The 22280-nt window shown below is 51.6% G+C and overlaps 1 protein-coding gene across 1 annotated transcript in view; it reads right to left on the reverse strand.

Annotated features, from left to right (window-relative positions):
• Positions 1034 to 22280, reverse strand: part of MTOR (mechanistic target of rapamycin) — a 125925-nt gene continuing 104678 nt past the window's right edge. The window contains exons 40-58 of the mRNA XM_003127584.6: positions 21963 to 22063; positions 21214 to 21310; positions 20546 to 20644; positions 20145 to 20267; positions 19872 to 20054; positions 19205 to 19339; positions 18816 to 18990; positions 16552 to 16687; positions 15820 to 15967; positions 15113 to 15235; positions 13165 to 13247; positions 11765 to 11837; positions 10860 to 10934; positions 10375 to 10510; positions 9647 to 9712; positions 6720 to 6800; positions 6365 to 6445; positions 3164 to 3269; positions 1034 to 1991 (exon numbers count right to left, since the gene is read on the reverse strand). Coding sequence (XP_003127632.3) covers positions 1976 to 1991; positions 3164 to 3269; positions 6365 to 6445; positions 6720 to 6800; positions 9647 to 9712; positions 10375 to 10510; positions 10860 to 10934; positions 11765 to 11837; positions 13165 to 13247; positions 15113 to 15235; positions 15820 to 15967; positions 16552 to 16687; positions 18816 to 18990; positions 19205 to 19339; positions 19872 to 20054; positions 20145 to 20267; positions 20546 to 20644; positions 21214 to 21310; positions 21963 to 22063 — 2037 coding nt within the window. The 3' untranslated portion in view covers positions 1034 to 1975. The remainder of the gene's footprint in view (positions 1992 to 3163; positions 3270 to 6364; positions 6446 to 6719; positions 6801 to 9646; positions 9713 to 10374; positions 10511 to 10859; positions 10935 to 11764; positions 11838 to 13164; positions 13248 to 15112; positions 15236 to 15819; positions 15968 to 16551; positions 16688 to 18815; positions 18991 to 19204; positions 19340 to 19871; positions 20055 to 20144; positions 20268 to 20545; positions 20645 to 21213; positions 21311 to 21962; positions 22064 to 22280) is intronic.

Raw genomic sequence — 22280 nt, forward strand, 5'->3', positions numbered from 1 at the left:
GGGTGGAACCTGCGTCCTCACAGAAACATTGGGCCCTTAACCTACTGAACTATAATGGGAGCTCCTCCTATACCTTTTATTCTCCACTGACTACTGAGCCAGACATGCTAAACTATGAGGTCCAAGTGTGTGAAAGTGCTGTTGTTTGTTTTCTTTTTAGGCTGCCCTGTGGCATATGGAGTTCCAGCTTCGACCTCAGCTGGGGCAACACCGGATCTTTTTTTTTGCTTTTTAGGGCCACGGGTGCGGCACATGGAAGTTCCCAGACCTACACCGAAGCTCATGGCAATGCTGGATCCTTAACCCACTGCATGAGGCCAGGGATTGAACTGGCATCCTCATGGATGCTAGTTGTATTCGTTTCCACGGAGCCGCTACGGGAACCCCCCCAACACTGGATCTTTAACCCACTGTGCCAGGCCGGGGATCAAACATGATTCCCAGCACTTCCAAGATGCCGCCAATCCCACCATGCCACAGCAGTTGCTCTGAAAGTGCAGTTTTATGTATAAAACAGCTGAATACTGCCGTCTAACACGGCTCAGGTTACTATCTGCCATTCCTGCGAGGCCGTGTACTTTCACCCTTCTTCTTTACTGAGAGCGCCCTCACTTGCTTCAGCTCGTGAACTCCCATTACCCTTTATTTGTGGCTGTGTCCATGGCATGTGCATGTTCCAGGGCCAGGGATGGAACCCGTGCCACAGCTGTGACAATGCTGGATCCTTAACCCACTGTGCCACCAAGGGGACTCCTCTCGCTCCTCCTTTAACCCCTTGGCAAGTGCCCCCCTTTCTTTGGCTTTCTTGGCCTGCCCAGAGCCATCAGTGCCCCCACGGGAGGCCAGCGTCTGCACGTGGCTCTTAACCTGGTGATGAGTCAGCCTGCTCCTACGAGATGCTGCCTCTGCCCGTGTGGCCTGTGACCACCTGAGGGTGGGGCCCTCGTCGTGCAGATCTTGGCCTGTGAGGCCCCCGGTGCTCAGTGCTCGTGACCGTGGAGGGAGTGTGAAAGAAAAGCCACTCACATACATGTTTTTAAAAGTTTGATGTCATTTATTGGCACAAAAAGTATTCAGATACAACATGGTGTCTAGACATGGCTACGCTTTATACTTTGTGCATTTAGTTTAATATTTCTTTTGCTCCTAATTCCCAACACGTGCTAGACCTTCCTTCTCTGTGTCAGCACCTCCATGACAGCATTCCTGTGTATTCCAAGCCCTTGCTCTAAGCACAGAGCATTCAGACCTCACTGAAAACCCCCCAGAACCGTGCTGGGGAGAGCCAGCGTGGGCCCCGCTGCCCTGTGACCGCCCCCCTCGCCCCCCACATCTGCCCGGTGAGCTGAAGGAACCCCCCTCCTGGTGGCTGGGGTCGGCAGATGGCCGTGTGTGGTCGCAGCAGCACGGGCGAGGCAGAAGGCCCTTCCCCACCGGCTCTGGCCCGTCTGGCAAAGGTCGATGGTGCTGTCCGCGGAACCAGTGAGGTAATGAGATGGGTGAAGGCGCTGAAGTCAGCTTCTCCCGCTTCCTTATGGTTCTGAATCCTAATCCATGTCCTCCGCGACCTGAGGCTTCGTGACTGCGCTGAGTCGCTGTGTCCTTGTTGAGAGGAGTGACGAGGCCATTCTCCCATCAGCAGACGCTTCGGAGTTCTTCTGGGAGTTAGGTCCAAACCCGTATCTCTAACGTTATGGATCGTCTGTTCCCCAGAATCGACGGCTTGATTTCTGTAGCATGACTGTGTTTACCGTCCTGGGAACCAAATCAAGCCTTGTGTTTCTGACAATATATTCTTCAACAGCAGCTAGAAAGTTGGTGCAAACCAACTTTGAATATACAGTAGTTCGTTGCATTTACATTTCAAAATATTTAACAGGGCCCAACTTTCTGGCCGCGCTTTCAGCTGAGTGGAGGCCTACACCAAGGTACAAACGCCTCCCGAGAACGGCTGTGGGCATGTCTGGGCCTCCGGTTACCAGAAAGGACACCTAAGAAGACAGAGAGAAAAGGAATATTTTAATAATCTGGGCTGCTTCAAAGCTTTATGCGGACACACTGAAAATGAAAAGACCAAAGTCCGATGCCCCGGGATGCTCCCTGACACCTCCCACCGCTAATTGCGTAGGACGTGCTCATCATTTCCAGTCAGGGCTGACGGCTGCAGCCGCCCCAGAGGGACACTTGCCTGTCGCCCTCGCTCTCAAGTTTCCACCTTCCAGCATGCCTCGGGCAAGCAATCAAAGCAGACCCCGGAGTGGTCCTTGAGATTCCAATCCCGGATGGCAAGACTGTCTTTGCATATCCGCTCTGGCTGCTTCTCCTTTGCCCTTCCTGGATTTCCCAACTGACAGCAACCATCCAAAAAGACCCCCTCCCCGCAAAATCAGGGGCCTCACCTAGTCTTTTTTTTTTACTTTTCTTTTTTGCTTTTTAGGGCTGCAGCTGCAGCATATGGAAGTTCCCAAGCTAGGGGTTGAATTGTAGCTGCAGCTGTCAGCCTACACCACAGCCATAGCAACATGGGATCCGAGCCTCATCTGAGACTTACACTGTAGCTCACGGCAACGCCGGATCCTTAACCCACTGAGGCCAGCGATCAAACTCAAATCCTCATGGATAATAGCTGGGTTTTCTCTCTCTCTCTCTTTTTTTTTTTTTTTGGTCTTTTTAGGGCCGCACCTATGTGGCCTATGGAAGTCTCCCACTCTAGGGGTTGAATTGGAGCTGAAGCTGCTAGCCCACACCACAGCCACACCAACGTGGGATCTGAGTCATGTCTGCGACCTATACCACAGCTCATGGCAACACCAGATCCTCAACCCGAGCGAGGCCAGGGATGGAACATGTGTCCTCATGGGTACCAGTCAGATTCGTTTCCGCTGAGCCACGACGGGAATTCCCACCTATTCTTCTAAACCATTTTGAAAGGTAGTTTTTTTATTTTGGTGTTTGCCTTTGAAATATGCATCCATATCTTGGCATTTTCTCCTTTTTGGAACAATGAGCACACACAATGAACACAAACTTTTGAAGAGATGTGAAACACAATTTCCTGTATGGACTGCCCCTCTCCCCATCTTTCTCTGCAGCTCTAGGTTTGGGGCCCAGGGTGGGGTCCTGATTGCTCATTTGAACAGAGATGCTCTGACAGCCTGCTCACCAGCCGATGTAGCACTGGCAGAGGTTTTCATGGGATGTGGCTTGTTTGATGAGCAGCTCCACTTGCGTTGGGACATCCAAGGTTTCATCATGAGAAAAGTCCCGACCTAGGACATGAGGAAAAAAGCATTCAACCTGCATCTGGTTATCAACTCCCTCCTGCCCCCTCCCTCCCCATCCCCGTTCAGCTTAACTGTCTCTGTGGCCCAAATCGGTTCCTCCTCACGCAGGACTGTGCAGCTGGATTTTATGTCATTTTTAAAATTTTCCTTTTAGGGCCACACCTGTGGCACATGGACATTCCTGGGCTAGAGGGGGAATGGGAGCTGCATCTGTGACCTACGCCACAGCCACAGCAATGCCAGATCCTTAACCCACTTAGTTAAGCCAGGGATCAAACCCTTATCCTCATGGATACTAGTCGGGTTCTTTACCTGCTGAGCTACAAGGGGAACTCTGGACAGCTGGATTTTTTTTTTTTTTTTTTTGGCTTTTTAGGGCCACACCCATGGCAATATAGAGGTTCCCAGGCTAGGGGTCCAATTGGAGCTACAGTTGCCAGCCTACACCATAGCTACAGCATCCGAGCTTCGTCTACGACCTACAGCGCAGCTCATGGCAACGCCAGATCCTTAACCCACTGAGGTCAGGGATGGAACCCAAAACCTCATGGTTCCTAGTCGGATTTGTTTCTGCTGCGCCAAGACGGGAACTCCCCGGACAGCTGGATTTTAAGTTCACCTCCTGGTGACCCGAGGGAAGAGTCTCCTCCTGACACAGACTTGGTTCTTGGTTTACGGAGGGTCCGGTCCTATGGTCGGCGGAGCTCAGGGTGGCAGAGATCTGGCCAACGGGCTGCTGAAGATTCCTTCTTCTCCCCCATAATCATCCTCGAGTCAGGCAAGCGGCTAAAACCCCCTCTGCCGGGCCGGCTTGGCTGCTGCTTTGGCCACCGCGTGCCTCGCTGTCCCCATGGTTGGCTTGGCTGCTGCTTTGGCCACCGTGTGCCTCGCTGTCCCCACGAGGGCCATTTCACGTCCTCTGCCCTCCCCTAGCCTCTCCTCTGGCTTCTCGCCCTCCGCAGATGCCCTTTCTGAGTTCACGGATTCACTGTGCACGGGTTTGGTTCCCTGACATGTCAGCAGTGTTTAGGTGCTGGATCTGTTCAACATGACCTGCTTTTTCCTGCCCATTACCTGGGAGCTGACCCTCTTCCCATTTAAGGCCAAGTTCACCTGCACTTTGATCCACTGTCTCCTGCTCGCTTGCTTTTTTTTTTTTTTTTTTTTTTTTTGGCCACACCCATGGCTCACGTATGTTCCTGGGCCATGGATTGAATCCCAGCCTCATCTGCGACCTACGCCACAGCTGCAGCAACACTGGATCCTTAACCCACTGCACTGGGCTGGGGATTTAACTGGCGCCTCTGCAGAGACCAGCCAGCTCATTAACCCACTGCATCGGAGCGGGAACTCCCAACTCCCGCTTTCCTAGGAGCCTTGTAGCATCGGTTATCCTGCCTCTTACGTCCTCCCTTTGCTGAAAGAACGGGTCCTTCTCTCCCACTCCAGGAAAAAGGAGCCTCACATCCAGCTGCTCTTTTTCCAGCGATGTCCTCCCTCCTCCCTGTGCAGCTGGGAGTGCAGGCTGCCGAAACCTGTCTCCGTTCCTTGCTTCCCTCTCGCTTCCTTCTCTTCAGCTGCTTTAGTCCAGCTGTCAGCTCGCCACAGCTCCCAGAAGGTCACCAGAGCCATCCTTGACCCCTCCCCGCCCCGCATGCCCCCTCATCAATCCTTTGGACTTTACTTCCTAAAGATCTCTCCCTCTTTTCTTTTCTTTTTTTTTTTTTTGGTGCTTTTCAGGGCTGTACCCATGGCATATGGAGGTTCCCAGGCTAGGGGTCAAATCGGAGCAATAACGACCGGCCACAGCCACAGCCACATAGGATCTGAGCTGCGTCTGCGACCTTCACCACAGCTCATGGCAATGCCGGATCTTCAACCCTCTGAACCTGCATCCTCATGGATGCTAGTTGGATTCGTTTCCGGGAACTCCACCTCCTACAGATCTCTTGAACCCATTTCTGTTGCCACCCTGTCCAGCCTGCGTGACTGTGTCAGTGGCCTCCTCCCCTCTGGCCTGTGTTCCACTTACAGCCAGAGCAGGCTGCAGACTCACCCTGGTCCTCCCCGCCTCTCCACTGAAAACCCTCTAGAGGTTTCCAACCTCCCATGAGATTCAGGATAAAAATATAAGTTCCTGTGTGATGTGGTCCTGGCTCACTCAGAGTCCAAACATTTTGCACTGTGCTCCTTCCGCCTTTCCCCCAGGCAGCAAAGACAAGCAGGCTTTCTGACCCTTTTCCTTGCTGTACTCCTTCCCACCACAGGGCCTTTCCACGTGCTGTTTCCTTTCCCTAACTCCTCCTCTTTCAGATTTCAGCTCATGGGTAGTTTGCTGAGGGAAGCATTTCCTGAACTTCTGAACTAAATTCCTCCAGTCTGTCTTCCACTCCTGACAGTAGTCCTCTTTAGATTCTAGGTCCCATGAAGCCAAGGAACCTGACTGTGTTTGCCAACACCATTGCTGCAGCAGCCGGCACTTACAGGTGCTCATGAATCAATATACCTTGATGACAAAGCATACGCGCCAGGCCCTGATGCTCAGGGCTGGGTCTCCTTCGTCTCATTTCATTCTCTCTACATATTGAGGGAGGCATTCTTATCGTCTTCCAGGCGAAGAGACAGAGGCCCAGGGGTCACACAACCAGGGGTGGGGGCTGGGGTCTTTGGCCTCCCTGCCTCCCACCTCCATGTCACACCATCTGGTCCATGTGACATGGCTCCTGTTCCTAAGGTCTCATTTCTCCCCTTCCCTGCTCTCCACTCCATAGCAGCTCCTCAGGTCAGATGGGTGATGAATCGAGTGGTCAGATTTGCTCGAGTATCAAGCCATGAGGATAAAAAAACCTTTTTTCTTCAACTTGCCTGACTTTGAACTCAACAGACCTTTACTTGCTGCTGTAACAGCCAGAGTAACAACATTTCCTAAAGGAAGTCCACCAGTTCTTAGAGAGAGTCAGACAGCGAGCGTCCTTAACCTCGGGCACCGTCCAGTTGGCAGCTCAGGATCAAAGTTTAGGCACCAATACCACCAGAACCCAGGCTGACCACCCTTTAAGGAAACACGCACACACACTCACCAGTGAGCTTATCTCGAACCCTGTTAATAATCTGAATAGCTTTCTTATTTAGGGCCTCCGGTTTCACCAAACCATCTCCAACTGGAAGACACAAAAGTGAAATGACAATAAGATTGGATCATCACAGCAGGTTCAGTGGACGGCCCTGTTTGTCTCAGACATTCACTGCGCTAAGTGTTGAGCAGTTTTTTCCTCTTTGTCTCCCTTGTCCTCAGAACATAACGAGAAATTCACAGGGCTTTTCGGCTCAAAGGCGGTGTTGTTGCTGCCTCTGGCCGCTCCCCCTCATGGTACACACAGCTGCTGTTTTCTCAATGAGCCAGCCACGGTGCGATTCCTCGGAGGCTGCACTTACTGAACGAATGAATAGATTCTGGCACTGTGGTCCCCGTTTTCTTATGGGCTGGTTCCCCAAGTTCCACACCATCCAAAATTTCTAGGAGGGAAAAAATACCAGTTAGCAGAAAATTCAACACCAAGAAGCCACCGTTCCGAGGTTTGAGCGCTGCCACTGCACGTGGCCTCTTCCCTTCAGCACGTGCCTCGCTGCCTCAGGGGAAAGGAGAGAGGAAGGGAGACTCCTCACGTAGGGAAACGTCCTTCAGTCTGCAAAGCACGACGCTGCAAATACACAGCACTCATAGAATGTTCTGACTTACAGAACAGGCCATGAGCCAAAGACGGGGTAACACAATTTGTTTGGTTTGACACAACCGGTAACAACATAAAGAAAATTAGCTTTCAATGGGACATGCACATGACTGAAATATTATTCCTTAGAGGAACTGAGACATCAATTCTGGGGAGAAAAGGTCCTTGGGGGGCATGTCCCGGGGACTCGGCCAGTTAAGGATCTGGCATTGTTACTGTGGTGGCTTGGGTCGCTGCTGCAGTGCGGGTTTGATCCCTGGCCTGGGAACTTCGGCATGCTGCGGGCACAGTCATTAAAAGAAAAGTTCACAGGCTTTAGGGTCACCCTCAACTGACTGTGGGCTTCAGGAGAAGAGTCTAGAATCAGAATTATGACATTATTTACATATCGCCTTTGTACACCATAGGCCTTTAAACTGAAGTCATAATACTTTCATTTATTTTATGTTTTTCTTTAATATTTATTTATTTATTTATTTTGGTCTTTTTTGCTATTTCTTGGGCCGCTCTCGCGGCATATGGAGGTTCCCAGGCTAGGGGTCGAATTGGAGCTGCAGCCCCCAGCCTACACCAGAGCCACAGCAACGCGGGATCCGAGCCGCGTCTGCAACCTACACCACAGCTCACGGCAACGCCGGATCTTTAACCCACTGAGCAAGGGCAGGGACCGACCCCGCGACCTCATGGTTCCTAGTCGGATTCGTTAACCACTGCGCCACGACAGGAATTCCTAATATTTATTTTTTTATTAAAAATTTTATTACAGTTGATTTACACTGTACTGTCAACTTCTGCTGTAGTGAGCCATACATATATATATATATATATATATATATATATACACACACACACACATTCTTTTTCTCATATAATCTTCTATCATGTTCCATACGAGTGATGGATATAGTTCCCTGTGCTATTCAGCAAATAATACTTTCATTAATGATTCCCTGGAACTTAACTCTTAAGCCTCATAAAAATAACCGGGTTCACTACCACCTGGCGCCACCAGAACAGGCTGTCCCAGTGCCCCTGTGCCCCTCATAGGCAGCCCTCGAGAGTCACCCTGTAACGTATGTATGAGCTGGACCCTGAGAATAAAACCAGGAAGTATCACACATTTGGCTGAGACCGGTCGTCTGTTCAAGGCACCCCGACATTGTGGGTGACTCAGGTATATTCAGAAATCCTGCCGTGGTGTCCAGGTGTCCAGGGCGGAGTCCTAGCTACTTACAGGTAACACTAATTCAGGATCCCGATTTCTCGCCCAGGACCCTCCTTTCTTTCCATCCAGGTTCCCTCCACCCAGTAAGGTCAGCTTAAATTCCACCAACCCAAGCGCGCCTGCAACATCCGCAGCTCAGAGAGGTAACTCCTGTCTGAGACCCAGCAAGGTACTTGATCACACAGGGCAGTGCTCACTGTTCTCTTTATTATCATGTAAATACTTTGGTCAATTCCATAATGGGATTCTGCGTGTCTTCAGGGGATTCTTTTTGCACTTCTACACATTACTTGGCTGAGCTAAGTAACTAGCTGCAAATGCTCCAGAGGTGTTTGTAGAGAAGGCTTTACTCCTTTACATCCCAACAGTATTTCCCAAATTGTGAGCTGCGCCGCCGAATGTTGCCAGAGGCGGGGGTCAAAGCGTTAGGCTCGGGGCAGGGACCAGGGGAAGAAGGGAGAGTAAGGTCACACAGCTTTCCTCTAAGACCTCCGGGATCACTTAACACAAACCCCACTCTGGCTCTTGGAAGGGCATTATCTTCTTGGAACCCTGTTCTGATTCTTGGAAACGTGTACCCTGTGGTTTCCTGGCTCCTCGGGCAGCAATGTGAGGACATTTCCGCTGTTTCTATCTTCCCATTTCTGAGCTATTAATAAAGCGTTAGGATCAGGGTAATATATACAGCTAGTAATTATCCCAACCCAGACACCATGAAAAGGCTTGGGAACACTGGCTCATATTCAGGCATACTTTTTTTTCCTTTAGCTGCACCTATAGCATATAGAAGTTCCCGGGACCAGGGACTGAATCTGAGCCACTGCTGTGACAATGCCAGATCCTTAACTCTGCTGCATCGCAGGAGGAACTCCCTCAGGCATACTCTTTCTTTTTCTTTTTTTTTTTTTTTTTTTTGGCTGGAGTTCCCAGGCCAGGGATCAGATCCGTGGTTGCAGTTGCAGCAACTCGGGATCCTTAAGCCACTGTACCAGGCTGGAGATTAAACCTGTGTCCTAGAGCGCAATCTTGTTGTGCCACAGCGGGAACACCCCTCAGGCATACTTTGAATTGTGTTTTTACAGATAAAAATTAGTTTGATCAAAATTTCTGAGCTTTAGGTACCCACTCCTTCCTGCGAGGCATTACATGAAAAAATATGTATATATATATATTAGATACTTGGTGCTCAGTAAGTACTTCTAGACCGAGTTTTTAAAATTAAATAAATGCCTATTATGTGATGTTTTAGCAGTGACAGAATCTCTGTAAACCTCTCACTGCTAAGACCCTCTAGGGAGAAATGTTTCCTGTCCTCATATTCAGCATCTGCTCTACCACTGAGGGTAACAAAGCACCCGCGGCTGCAGAAACAGGAGGCTCTGCAGTCCCTCGTGGGACGCACCCACCTACTGACTGGCCGGCAGAGTAGGAATCCGTCCTTGTGCGCGATCGCTTGTTACCTTTGGTGTTTGCTAGGGAAAGAAATGAAGGAAGGGTTAAAAGGTGCTTCAAGCTTTGACCTGAAAAAAGCTTGGATGATCTATTTTCATAGAATCATATAGATGTAATTTCCCCCAAGCTGTAAGGCCTAAGAGAGAACCAAAGACGTACTGCTCTGCTTGAGAGTAAACGGGGATGGAAGCTCGGGGAGCCGATCCAGAGGGATGCTTTAGATGACGGAGCTGGATTCAGACCACGGAAACCAGATAACAAGGCGCAAGTATGACAATCACAGAGAGCAGATGTCTCTGGCCAGTAAACACCCTCTAAGGAGGTAGGAAAAAGAGATGGAGACGTTGCTGGCCCGAATCACAAAATCACAACTGATTGGATCTCCCATAAGAATTCCATCTTGCTACTCAACACAAGACTCACCCCAAAATCACTCAAGCACTTAATGTACCCTGAAAAAGACTAACTAGCTTCTAAACTCATGATTGGAGTTTTCTTAGTTAATAAAAATACTTGCAAAGTTCATTTCCAGCCACCAGAGCTGCTCTGTGAAAATGTAACGCAGGTGGCTGGGCAGCGCCTCAGGCTCCGGGTGTGAGGGGGACAGGTCAGAGACACGGAGCACGCCAACACTCCCACGTTGGGAGGTGCAGACTCCAGTTCTCAGGCACGAGCTACTCACTGTCCATCAGCCTCCAGTTCAGTAAGGGGTCATAGACGAAGGCTTCCAGCACGGCCATGACGCTGTCCTTGTGTTCCCGAAGCACTTCCATGACCGTGTGGCACGTGATCCTGTAGTTGCCATCCAGACCAGTGACCTGCAGAAGGGCCAGAGCCGCTTACCACGCATGTCACTGACCCTGGCCCCCGCAGCCCTTACGACCCCACTTAGGAAGAAAACATAGGCCACCACTAATGGATCAGGCCGGAAACGTCTCCAGAGCAAAGGACTGGGATCCACAGGAAGCAAGGTCTGAGGTAAAGGTTGGTGAAGACTTTCACAGATTGATCATTCCCATGGAACACAATGGAAAATACCAGGAAACGACTACAGAATAACCTGGGCATTTGGGGGAACTGGAGATTTAATACGGAAGCCTGCCCTCAGAGAAGGTCATCCTGGCACGGGTCCCATTTCAAAGCAGCTCGTGACCAATTTCCACTCACCTCCATAGCATTGGTCAACATTCTCGTTAGTCTAAATGGAATCTTCTCTGGGAACTTCTCTCTGGTCATAGCAACCTAAGCGTGATAAAGGGAAAGACCAAGTCTGTTGGTTACACTGTTTTCTTTTCTTTTCTTTTTTTTTTTTTTTTAGGGCCATACCCGTGGCACATGGAGGTTCCCAGGCTAGGGGTCTAATCAGAGCTGTAGCCACCAGCCTATGCCAGAGCCACAGCAATCCGAGCCTCGTCTGCAACCTACACCATAGCTCACGGCAACACCAGATCCTTAACCCACTGAGCAAGGCCAGGGATCAAACCCGAAACCTCATGGTTCCTAGTTGGATTCGTTTCCACTGCGCCACGACGGGAACTCCTAGGCTGTTTTTTTGAGCAGAAGTCAGGTGCAGGCAGGGGGCTTTCCCTTGCATCACTAACTAACACTGATTTCAATGAGAGCACAGAAAGGAAGTGGCTTGACTTTAGTGAAGGGACTTGTCCCTGGGATTTTAAAGACAACTAAAAAATAAATAAATGAATAAAAGAGGTGGGGGAGGGAGGGGGGAGGAGGTGGGAGAAGGAAAGGGGGAGGAGGGAGAGGGAACAAAAGGACAAGTGTGCATTGGCCCCAGGCCTTCGACCAGCAGGCCAAGTGGGGGATGAGGGATCCCTCCGCTTACAAAGGGGACAGGAACAGTGCCCCCCCCCCCCCCCCGCCTGAGCCTAATTCCAGCCAGTATGAGAGAGCACGGATTTCATTTGTGAGACTGACTTTCTGTCGCCTTAGTCAAGAGAGGCAGGCGGGAGGCTCATGCATGGTGGGTTTACGTTTGCCTAAGTGGCCAGAGGGGGCGGAAAGGGGTCATCGGGGCAGGGGAGCTTCACGGGCTGTTGTGAACATGCGCTCACCTCAAAGCAGTCCCCAAAGTCAATGTGCAGGATCTTCCCGCTCAGCCGGTCCAGCATCAGGTTAGATGGGTGTCTTTGAGAAACAGAAGAGAGACCAGGAGGGGTCAGGAGAGCAGCTCAGATGAACAAATTGACCAGTGTGTGGTGCTCTAGGCCACAGGCTGGCAAACGATAGCACGCAGGCCAGGTCGAACTGGGCCCGCACTGCTGTGAGTCAAGTTTGCCTGGACCACAGCCCCACACTTGTCCGTGTGGTGTTTCAGGCCGTTTTTAAGCAGAAATGAGCAGTTGTGACAGAGGTCGTATGGCTAGTGAAGCCTAAAATAGTCATTATTTGGCCTTCTACAAAAAAGTCTGCCAAGCCCTGCTCTAGGTAGGCCTCAGAGGAGAATATATCTGTGAGAATCACAAGCTGCCCCATGATACCACGAAAATGTGCTTCCCCCAAGGTTTCTGGTTACAGGGTGGCAACGTTGGATCCTTAATCCGCTGTACTGGGTTGGGGATCAAACCAGCAAGGCCACAGAGACAAGCAGGATCATTAACCCACGGCCCCATGGTGAGAACACCAGGAATTTATTATTTTTGTGGGATAAAGTTTTTTTTTACTCTCAAATAATTGTATAAGACATGATCTCAGGAGAAAAACAGTAGAATGCTAGGGTTTTTTTTTGTTTTGTTTTTTTAATTTCTGAACATTCCTAAGCTACTTTTTCACTCAGTACATTTGGATGACATTTATTATGCAGAAACATCAGAAGGATCTACTTTGGTTGGTTTCCATTATAGAAATGGAATTACTTACCTTAGCAAAGTGGTGACTGATAAATGTTTATTGAATCCATAAAATCAACTGGATTAAATATGGTTTTTAATACATTAAACCAACCCATGGAGACAGTAGTGCCCCCTTATTTTTTTTTTTTTTTGTCTTTTTGTCATTTCTTGGACTGCTCCCACGGCATATGGAGGTTCCCAGGCTAGGGGTCTAATTGGAGCCGCAGCCGCCGGCCTACACCACAGCCACAGCAACGTGGGATCCAAGCCACGTTTGCAACCTACACCGAAGCTCACGGTAACGCTGGATCCTCAACCCACTGAGCAAGGCCAGGGATTGAACCTGCAACCTCATGGCTCCTAGTGGGATACGCTAACCACTGAGCCACGACGGGAACTCCTGAAAGTAGCACCCTTGAACTACTTTAGTTTGACGTGTTGTTCTATTCGCATGGATAATCAGCAGGGGACTAAGGTTAAGGCTGCAAAAAAAAAAAAAAAAAGCCTAGGGTACAAAATACAAGTATTTATCAAACGGTCATAAATTTCACTGGAAAACACAATGAAACCATTCAAGAAAACTATAATGGAGAAAGAAGGCTCAAAGAAACAGATTCACTCACCTATCGCCCAGGCCCAAAATATACCCAACCATGGACATGACTGCTAAAGAGCGAGTGTAGTTGGTTCTTCGATCAAACCACACCTAGAACACAGGAGCTCATGTGAATTGAGGCTTTAGACACTTCAACTGCTGTCAACATAATCATTTCAATTGCTTACAGTCTATCAATAACCAGTTAGCACATATAACAGAAGAAAAACCCCATTTATAATTACAGGAAATGAAAATCCCATTCATCATTACAATAAACTACACTCAAAATCAACTTCATTAGAAATGCAGAGCACGTAGATGAATAAATAAACTTTGCGTAGAAAAATAAAGCTTGGAGTTCCTGGTGTGTTACGAGATCAATGGCACCTTGGGAGTGCTGGGACGCAGGTTTGATCCCCAGCCCGGCAGAGTGGGTTAAGGATCTGGCATTGCTGTAGCTGTGGCTTAGGCTGCACCTGCAGCTTGGATCTGATCCCTGGCCTGGAAACGCCATATGCCGCAAGGCAGCCAAAAAAGAAAATAAGAAAAAGTAAAGACTTGAGCAAATAAAAACATCCATTTAAGGATGTCCTTTTAAGACTGAAAAGTTGCGCAGCGGAAACAAATCCGACTAGGAACCATGAGGCTGTGGGTTTGATCCCTGGCCTCGCTCAGTGGGGTAAGGATCTGGCATGGCCGTGAGTGGTGGTGTAGGTCACAGACGCGGCTCAGATCTGGTGTTGCTGTGGCTCTGGCATAGGCCAGCTGCAGCGCTGATTAGATCCCTAGCCTGGGAACCTCCATATGCCTCGGGTGTGGCCCTGAAAAGACAAAAGACAAAAAAAAAAAAAAAAGGCTGAAATGTTGTCCTCCCAGATTATTTAAATTACATTTAATGTAATTTCAATAAAAACTCAGTGGCACTTTTTTTCAAGACCTTGACAAAATAATCCCAAAACTTATCTGGGAAAACTATCTGGATATATGAAACTAGCCATTAAGAAAAGACTCATATTGGAGTTCCTGTTGTGGATCAGCAGTGAGCGAACCCAACCGGCATTCATGAGGTTGCGGGTTTGATCCCTGGCCTTGCACTCAGTGGGTTAAGGATCTGGTGTTGCTGTGAGCTGTGGTATAGGTCGCAGATGCAGCTCAGATCCCATGTTGCTGTGGCTGGAGTGTAGGCCAGCAGCTACAGCTCTGATTTTACCCCTAGCCTGGAAACCTCCGTATGCCATGGGTACAGCCCTAAAAAGACAACAACAACAACAGCAAAAAAATTCCACATCGGGTAAGGATTTAAATGTAAAAACAAACCTTATAACTAGTATAAGAAAATATAGGTAACAAGATAATGTAATCCTGAGGTAGAGAGAGCCTTTCTAAATATAAAGCCAACAGAAGAAACTCTAAAGGATTAAAAATCTATTCACTTCTGGTATTTAAAAATGTACATCAGAAACAAAACGAGGAGTTCCTGCTGTGGTGCAACAGGATCACTGGTGCCCTGGGAGCGCTAGGACATAAGTTCGATCCCTGACCGGGCACGACACCTTATTGCTCTGGCGTTGCCACAGCTTCTGCTTAGGTTCAAACTGTGGCTTGGATCTGATCTCCGCCCTGGGAACTCCATATGCTGTGGGGCAGCCAAAAGACAAAAACAAAACCAAAAAATTCCAAACCAAGAAATATACTATTAACAAAACTGAAAAACCAAATACATAGAAAATGTGTAACACATATGAAAAAGGTTTACTAGCTTTACTATATAATGAGCTCAAGTACTACTGCAAGTAACATTAAACTACGGGGCTACTTCTGCTGGATGGCAAGGCTTGCCCGCTCGATGTCTGTTACACAGACGGCCCATTATCGACAGCTACTCGTCCCGAAGGCTCGTCCACCGGCTGGCAGGAACACATGAGAAAGCCATTCCCGGCACAGCAGGTGCGCCAAGGGTGGGGCTGCTGTACCTCGGAGCTGGGGCTTTTCAGCCACAGCAGCTTGGCCAGGTCATCGCCGGCGGTGTTGTTGACGGCGTGCTCGAACACCTCAACCTTCTGCATCAGGGTCAGGTGGTCGTAGTCTGGAGCCATCTGCATGGGACAAAACTGCCTGAGAGCACGGCTGGAGGCAGGCAGCTTCCACCCGGGAAGAAACGAGGCTCCGGGGCCAGGCAGAGCTGGGTTCTAGTTTCGCCGCCGCAGCCAAAAGGAGGGCAATGAGGCAGAGCAGTGGCCACTCTAACCAAGCGCCAGGGCCCAAGACTGACAGAGGAGGCCCGGCCTCGGCACAAGCCGAGGAGGGGTCACGGTCTGGGGAACAGGCGATTCTCCTTCTTATTATTACACATCTGCTACACACTGTTTCCCCACACGGCCCGGGCTCTGTGCACACTCGGATTTGGTACGCACATGCGGCCTGGCCCCTAATACTGCCCAGTCTCACGCAGGGTGATGGGAACCTGATTTCTGGGATTTAGGGGCCTTCTGTTCCTTAGAGAAGGTTGTCTGCTTTAGGACTCACATCATTAATGCTTCATCAACAGCTAATTCCCTCTAATACTTTTCCGTGACGGACACGTGCAGAAGAATGAACAAAGCCGCTCTGTGCAGCTTCCCCAGCTTGGGAGTTCTGCCTCCGAGACACTCGAGGCTGGTCTGGCAGCCTCGGCACATACCCGCAGCATGATGCGATGCTCGATGTTGAGAAGGATCTTCTTCTTCTCCCTGTAGTCCCGGATGAGGGCGTGCAGTGTGTCACAGTGGGGGACCCAGCCGATGAGGCCCGAGTTGGTGGATAAGGGGATGACGGCGTACCTCTGGATGCTGGACCCACAGGAAGGCAGGGTCAAGGAACAGAAAACAGAGCAGGCCTCTGATCCCCTCGGGCTCATGCAAACTGCTTTTAATGAACTTGCCGGCACAGGCTGTTGTGAGGTGTTTGGGGGGGGCGGTTTCTGCAGAGGACCGAGCCTCCCAGAGCCGGGGTGCTGATGGCGTGAAGGCCCCATCGGTCCTCCCCACCTGCCTAGCAAACTCGCGGCTTCGAGGGAATGACCTCCCCATGGGCTGTTCATTTCTAAGAGAAAGAGGAGTCACAGCGGACCGGGGTTGGAAGGGCAGGCCGGCTGTCAGCCCACAGCGGCTCCAACACATCGGATTTGGGGATCTCCCATCTAACGGCCACGAGGTGTTGCTTTCTGGATCCTGTGCAGGTCAGTATAGGCTTTTCCCACGAGAGGCCCTTAAAACCAGGAGAACTCTTCTCTTTGACACCTTGGCTCTTTTGACTTCCTGTCAGGGACCTCATTTTATAACGTTTTTGGTCAAAGTACCTGACGACTGAAGGGGTGTGAGAAGTAACGAAAACATTTCTTAAATCCGTGCCGTTTTCACGGCCCCCTGAATACCTGAGGTTCTTGCGGAGAGACGTTGGGTCGTTGGCCAAAAGGGTGTTGACCAGGCCGAAGAGCTGCATGACGCGCTCGTCCTGCCGCAGGTCTTCGTGGCCCTTCAGGAGGAAGACGAACTCGTGGCCGTTGCTGCCTGTGAGGGATGGGGGGACAGTCACTGAGGGCCACAGGGGCTCCGTCTCACTCGCTGGTGGGCCACCACGGTACTCACCAGAGCCCACTCATACCTCGCCTCGCTGTGCGTTCCTTGCAAACAGAAGAAACCTCCCCAGAACGGATGAAAAGGATGGCCCTCCTTATGAGGCTCAATGAGATGTTCAAATTAAATTAAAAAAAAAGTAAAATAAAATAAAATAGCGTCTGCCCTCCTCTGACCTGCGAAGCCTGACCCCTAGTGGCCACATCCCCTGGGCTCCCTGGTGGGCTTGGCCAAGGGGGGCACCAGCAGGCGGTCAGAGGGTGGGAGGAGGGAGAGGTCAGGGTGCTGGCCCCTGATGACTGGTGGGCTGCGGTTCTGAGTTGCTTGCTCCCTCTGTCTGAGCTGCAGCTTCCAGGGCACAGCCTCTCTTTCCAGGTTACAGCCTGGGATGGCTCCTTGCCCTCTCGGGTCTGCAGGGGAGGCAGGGGGGCGCCCCTAACTCAGCTCACATCTTGGAAAACAGTTTCTTCGTTAAGGTCTCTCTCTCTACTTTTTCGTTTTTTTAAGGCTGCACTCTTGGCCTATGGAGGTTCCCAGGCTAGGGGTCCAATCAGAGCTACAGCTGCTGGCCTACGCCACAGCCACGCCAGATCCCTGACCCACTGAGGGAGGCCAGGGATCGAACCCACATCCTCATGGATACCTGTCGGGTTTTCACTGAGCCACAATGGGAACTCCTTCAAGTCTCTAAGTAAACACTGCTGAAAGCTGAGCAGCACAGGTTTTAGTATCAGAAGACATCAGCCCACAGACAGGTGATCACCTGTGGACCACCATTCACTGGTGCTGGCGACTAATCACTCTGTTTAAAAAACCTGAGCACTGGAGCTCCCGTCGTGGCTCAGTGGTTAACGAATCTGACTAGGAACCATGAGGTTGCGGGTTCAATCCTTGGCGTCGCTCAGTGGGTTAAGGATCTGGCGTTGCTGTGAGCTGTGGTATAGGCTGCAGACACGGCTTGGCTCTAGCGTTGCTGCTGCTATGGCGTGAGCTGTGGTGTAGGTCACAGATGCGGCTCTGATCTCACGTTGTGTCGGATCTTGGATCTGGCTGTGGCGTAGGCCAGAGGTTCTGATTAGACCCCTAGCCTGGGAACCTCCATATACTGCAGGTGTGGCCCTAGAAAAGAAAGAAAAAAAAAACAAAAAACCTGAGCATTGGAGCTGCCTTGTGGCCCAGTGAGTTAAGGGGCCAGTGTTGTTCCTGCAGCAGCACAGGTCACTGCTGTGGCATGGGTTTGATTCCTGGCCTGGGAACTTCCACACACTGTGGATGGGGCCAAAAAACTACAAAAAACCCCACCTCTGAGCACTGTGAAAGGGGAGAGGCGGCAGAGGGCCAGCAGAGCATGAAACTACCTGGAACCGATTTCTCCCTCAGTCTGTTCACTTTACACAACCGCTTCCCACAAAGAGACAGCGTGAGACGAACAAGGCGCTCAAGAGCTCGCGCCCTTCCTTCGACGTTGCCTGTTGCCTGCTGCGCTCACATCTGGGGCCTCTTTCTTGGCCTCGTCAGTCCCCGACAGCTGCCACATGACCAGGTCTCCACCTCGCAGGCCTGTACAACTCCCTTCGACCTACCTGGGGAGGGCTGTTAGGCTTCACTTTTTTTTTTCTTTTTAGGGCCACTCCCGCGGTATATGGAGGTTCCCAGGCTAGAGGTCGAATCGACGCTGTAGCTGCCGGCCTACGCCAGAGCCACAGCAACACGGGATCGAGCCACGTCTGTGACCTACACCACAGCTCACGGCAACGCCGGATCCTTAACCCACTGAGTGAGGCCAGGGATCGAACCCACAACCTCAGGGTTCCTAGTCGGATTTGTTTCCGCTGCGCCACGATGGGAACTCCACGTTTCACTTAAGCACAACTGCGTGAACGAGCTAGGGGTCCTGAGGAGGATGTTACAGGGAGACACCCACTTGTCCTCATCTCTGATAAACCGGAGAGATGGAGCCGCTCACAGGTCAGCAGTGTGGACAGCACTCGGTTGTGTCAGAAGGGGGAGGGGTTCAGCCAAGCTGGGCAGAGGCAGGGGCCAGGCTGCACAGGGTCCTTACCCATAAGTGTCAGCTTCCGGGGCCTCTGCTTGGACGTGATGACCTGCAGAGACGGCGCTATGGACTGAATGCGAATGATGGGCTGGTTGGGGTCATAGGTTCCTGGCACAGCCAATTCAAGGTCCCGGCACATCAGGAGTTTGGGGGAAACATACTGCAGCTCTAGGGATGTGAGCTGTGAATAAACCACAGGGTTCAGTCTTCTGCCGCCAGGGAGGAATTTAAATGCCACTGAAGTCTTTTTAATGGATTGCTAATAGCAATGACTGGTCCCAAAGCCTGCAAGCAGAGGAGGGACCTGGGGCTGGGGCTTAGTCAGAGTGTCTACAGGCAGTCAAAGACAAAGCACTGGAACAACAGTCGACTCTGCCGGGACTGGAAGACCCTACCTGCGGCAGCTGCTTCGAGATGCGCCTGAACACGTGGTAATAGAGGTCCCAGGCCTGGGTGAGGTCCTTGACGTTCCCGGATTTCATGTACTTCCTGCACCACTCCTGGGCCTCCATTAAGTCTCGACCGTATGCCTGAGAGCGAGCACAGGGGAAAGTCGCACGCTGTCACGTGTGTTGACCAAGCCGCAGGCCGACTCCCCAGGCAGACCTCAGCACCCCTCAGGAGCGCGCCAGGCCGAAGCCGCTGGCCCGGGGGGGCTCGGCAGGGGGAGCTCTGCAGCATTCAGCCCTGCAACCGCTCAGGTAAAGTAAGGTTGGAAGAGACAAGATGACCCCGGGAGTTACAGTTTTGGGAGGACTCTTGTAACCCAATGACAATTACATTCCTGGTGTCGTATGCATCAGAACACGTTATTCTAGGGAGCAGAAAGGTTACGGGGAGAGGAGTCTGCTAAAGGTTCTGGGATCCTAGAGCTCCCGCTGTGGTGCAGAGGGTTGGGCGGCATCCGGGAGCGCTGGCATCTGGCGTTGCCGCATGGGCGGCTCAGATCTGATCCCTGGCCAGGGGACTCCATTTCCTTGGGGCGGCCCCGCAAAACAAACCCCAAACAACAAAACCCAAAAAAGGTGTTGGGGTCCTGAGGGCGGAGGCTCCGGCCCGCACCTGGTTAAAGGAGGTCTCCTTCAGGGTCTGGGGTCCCCGCTCCATCATGGCGTGCAGGGGCTCCAGCACCTCGAACATGCCTTTCACGTTCCTCTCCCCGAAGTACAAGCGAGACGCCTCTTCCAGGCCTTCGTGCCACATCTCGTGCCAGAGGATGGCCACTCGGATCAGCTCCTCGCTCACCTGGGCAGACAGGGCAAGAGCTGGGGTGAGCCCCGGGAAGGGCCCGGCTGGGAGACGAGCAGGTGCGCGCTGGTGGCGAGGCCCACTCACCATCATGGCCTGCTGCACCAGGGTGTTGCTGTGCTCACACATGTTCTTCAGGATCTTGTTGGCCGCGTTGTGCCGGGCGGTGGTGGTGGACTTAGACGCCACCGTCAGGGGGTAGATGAGGGCCTGGAGCAAGCACAGAAGGAACGCTGGCAAATGCATGGGAAAGGGGGCCCCGCCATCTTTCCGGAGGACGCCAGGAGAAACGGTGAGCCTGACCCGGACACTCATCTGCGTCTAGGCGGGGGCCACACCGTCTTGGGGGGAGCCCTCTTTTTCAGAAGGCCCTGGGTCCCTGAGCCCGCCAGTGGGACAGTCATGTCTCTGGAGCAGCTTTAGGAAAGGCTGCCCACCAAATCCAAGGGCAACTGTTCGAGGGGAAACTGCCCAGGGTCTCCACGTACCTGGGGGTGGTACCGACCGATGTCTGTGAGAAGCTGGTGAATGAGACGCCCCACCAAGGGCCTGGGCGTATCGATTCTTGCAATGAGCTGAGGTATGACCTGTATTCAGAAAAACAGTATGTAGCGCATGAGATGGGAGACAACTCCAGTTATTCTTCTGAGCAACCAAAAGCTCTTATAACTTGTTTGGTCGATACTGTTGGGGTTGGAAATGGTTCATTCTTTTCAGTTCTCTAAAACGAACTGAAGGAGTTCTGTTGCAGCTCAGGGATTAGGAACCCAACTAGTATCCATGAGGACGTGGGTTTGATCCCTGGCCTTGCTCAGTGGGTTAACGATCCGGTGTTGCCGAGAGCTGTGGTATAGGTCACAGACTTGGCTCGGATCCTGCGTGGCTGTGGCTGTGGTGTAGGCCAGCAGCTACAGCTTCGACTGGGCCCCTAGCCTGGGAACTTCCATATGCCACGAGTGCAGCCCTAAAAAGACCAAAAAATAAAAATAAAATAAAAGGAACTGAAGAAAGAGAGTCCTGAGCTGGGACCGACCCCTCCTTCCTCCCCACCGCACAGCGCATGCTTCCCTCCTACTCCCAACAGCGCGTGAGTCCAGCAGCAGACAACTAAGGAGCGAGAGCTGACCCATCCTCACCTGTGACCAAGTGGCCTCACCTGTAACCAGGTATCAATCTGGATCGCTTTCACCCCTTCCACTAAGGCTTCGTTTACATCCGGCCAGTGCCCATAATCAAACCATAAGGTGAGGACTCTGGAAAATAAAAAAGAGAAAGTCCAGACCATTTCACTCACGAGGTTTTGTCTGTTTTTTTTTTCATTGTTAAGACTCTGGAGAAGAGAACCAGTAGGCTCCCAAATGGGTGGCTCCCCCGTGTATCTGGTCTTGGGACCACCTGGGAGCAGGTGTGTGCCTGGCGGGCAGCGCTAGACTGGAGACAGGAGGACTGTCCCAAGTGAATGGTTACTGCGTTTCAGCGAGCAGAGAGGCACCCCGTGGTCTTAGCTCGTAACCCTAACAGGTGCGCCCGTGGAGAGTGGCTGCATGCGTAGAAAGGGCCTCCTACAGCACAGCAGCAACCTGAAACCTGGCACTTAGCCAGTGGAGATCCCCAAACGCAGGCGGGCACGTCACCCAGAGCCCCTGGGCTGGCTGGTCTGTGCCAGAGTTGCCTCTAAAAGCTGAAGGGATTTCAGCACTACTGTGGGCAATAGCTGGTTTCCCTTCCTTCATAACAAGCCACACGGCAGAGTCCTTGGGCCCCTTCTCCTCCCTCACGCGTGGAGCCTGGTCAGCTGCTGCACCGGGACTCACTCATCAGGATGGGGAGGGCAAGAGGACCCGCGTGGCTTCTGCGCCCTGCCGTCTGCAAGGCCCACCAGGCTCTCCCTCCCCTCGCTGGTACCTGAGTGTGTCCTGGAGGTTGTTGCCTCGTGACAAAGAGATGGAACGGAAGAAACCCTGGACAGCAGGGACGGTGTACATCAAGAGGGTTTTGGACAAATCCTGTTGGAACACGGACGTGTTAGTGACACTCTTGCCTTGGCTTTCTCGTCTGTGAAATGGGTGTGACGGCATACTAAGCAGTACTCAGCTCAATGGGTGGGTATGCAGATTAAACTAGTTTTATGGACAAAAAGCCCTCAGCTGAGCACCTGGCACTCAGCAAGCACCCAGTAAATGGCAATGGTGCTGTAACTGTTAGCATCTCGGGCTAAGGGTG

Source organism: Sus scrofa, chromosome 6 (genome assembly GCF_000003025.6).
Source record: "Sus scrofa isolate TJ Tabasco breed Duroc chromosome 6, Sscrofa11.1, whole genome shotgun sequence".
NCBI lineage: Eukaryota > Metazoa > Chordata > Mammalia > Artiodactyla > Suidae > Sus > Sus scrofa.